This window comes from Chaetura pelagica, unplaced genomic scaffold (genome assembly GCF_000747805.2).
Source record: "Chaetura pelagica isolate M959 unplaced genomic scaffold, ChaPel_1.0 scaffold992, whole genome shotgun sequence".
In the NCBI taxonomy this organism is placed as follows: domain Eukaryota; kingdom Metazoa; phylum Chordata; class Aves; order Apodiformes; family Apodidae; genus Chaetura; species Chaetura pelagica.
In genome coordinates, this window is record NW_009952357.1 from 183,184 (window position 1) to 184,906 (window position 1,723).

The following is a 1,723-nucleotide window of genomic DNA, read 5'->3' on the forward strand; positions in this document are numbered from 1 at the left end:
GGCAGCGCCTCCCGCACGGTCTGGCGGTCAGTGATCGGCACAGCCTGGATCTCCTCCTGCTGCCGCCGGGCCTCCAGGATCCAGCTCCGCAGCACCTCGCAGCTCTCCCGGTAGTAGCGCAGCTGCCGGCCCAGCTGGTCCAGCTCACGCTGCCGCAGCTCGCTCTGGGCCAGGACGCCGCGCCAGCGCTCCAGCAGCTGCTGCACCTTCTCCCGGTACCGGTCCAGGTCCACGTCCCGCTCGCTGTGGCCTCTGACCATTTGCTCGTTCACCTCCTGGGCCTTGCTCAGGTCAGACTCCAGCGTCTCGAAGAAGGGCTGGTGGCCCTCGGCCTGGGCCCGCAGATGCTGGGTGAAAAAAAGGGGTCAGGACCGGCACTGCCGCACCCCCAGATCCCTCTGGGATCCCCCCGGCATGGCATTGCCCCTGCCATGACCTTCATAGAATCGTAGTTTTTCTGGTTGGAAAAGACCTTTAAGATCCTTGAGTCCAACCCCAGCCCTGCCAAGGCCACCACTGCCTCATGTCCCTCAGCACCACATGTACAGGGTTTAGAAACCCCTCCAGGGATGGGGACTCCAGCCCTGCCCTGGGCAGCCTGGGCCAGGGCCTGACAACCCTTGCCAGAAAGTAACTGTTCCCAATATCTCACCTTCAGCTCAGCCTTGCTGGCCTCCAGCTCCTGCAGGTCAGCCGGCACAGTCTGCACATCCTTCAGCTGGTCCTCGAACTTCTTGACCAGCTCCTCAGCCCCCTGAGTGCTGCGGATCACCAGGTTGATGGTCTTCAACCTGTGAGAGGACATGGCTCAGTGCCAGCGTGCGGCCAACGGCGTGGGAAGAACCCACTGGGATAGCCAGGAGCCTCCGGAGACCAGGGCTGGGCACTCACTTCTCCAGGTAGATGCTGGAGAGGCCATACACCTGGTCCATCTTCTGCAGCGTGATCTGCAGCTCTGAGCGCAGGATGGGGGCTGAGGTGACTGGCTCTGGCTGGGCCAGCACCTCCTCGGTCTTCTCACTCACTTTGTCCAGGTTCTTCTTGATGCCTTCCAACTCCAGGTGGATTTGCTGCAGGCAGAGGAGGATTCCTCATGGCTCAGGGTTTAGGGTTGAGCCCTGCCTGTGGCTGATCCCACTGTGTGGAATGCCTCGTCCTGCCAGCTCAGATCCTGAGCCCGAGTGAGCTCATGGAGGGGTTTGGGTTGGAGAGACCTTAAAGCCCACCCAGTGCCCCCCCTGCATGGGCAGGGACACCTCCCAGCAGCCCAGGCTGCTCCAAGCCCCATCCAACCTGCCCTTCAACACTGCCAGGGATGGGGCAGCCACAGCTTCTCTGAGAAACCTGGGCCAGGGGCTCCCCACCCTTGCAGCCCAGAATTTCTCCCTCCCATCTCAGCTCCAGCTCCCTCTGCCAGCTGGAAACCCTTCCCCCTGCTCCCATCCCTCCCTGCCCTTGTCCCAAGTCCCTCCCCAGCTTTCCTGGAGCCCCTTCAGGAACTGGAAGCTGTTCTCAGGTCTCCCTGGAGCCTTCTGTTCTCCAGGCTGAACACCCCAACTCTCCCAGCCTGGCTCCAGAGCAGAGCTGCTCCAGCCCTCCTATCATTTCCCAGGCCTCCTCTGGCCTCACTCCAGGAGCTCCTCAGGGTCCCTGTCCCCAGCCCAGCCAGTCGGTACCTGCTGCTCAGCCAGGCACTGGGCACAGCCGCGCCGGGGCTGGGGGC

At 63.0% G+C, this 1,723-nt stretch overlaps 1 protein-coding gene across 1 annotated transcript in view; it reads right to left on the reverse strand.

Moving 5' to 3' along the window:
- PLEC (plectin) overlaps nucleotides 1-1,723 on the reverse strand; it is a gene marked incomplete at its 5' end in the record, with an annotated part of 79,923 nt that overhangs the window by 64,056 nt on the left and 14,144 nt on the right. The window contains 4 exon segments of the mRNA XM_010007863.1: nucleotides 4-347; nucleotides 653-791; nucleotides 892-1,070; nucleotides 1,677-1,723. The exon segment at nucleotides 1,677-1,723 is cut by the window's right edge and continues 105 nt beyond it. Coding sequence (XP_010006165.1) covers nucleotides 4-347; nucleotides 653-791; nucleotides 892-1,070; nucleotides 1,677-1,723 — 709 coding nt within the window.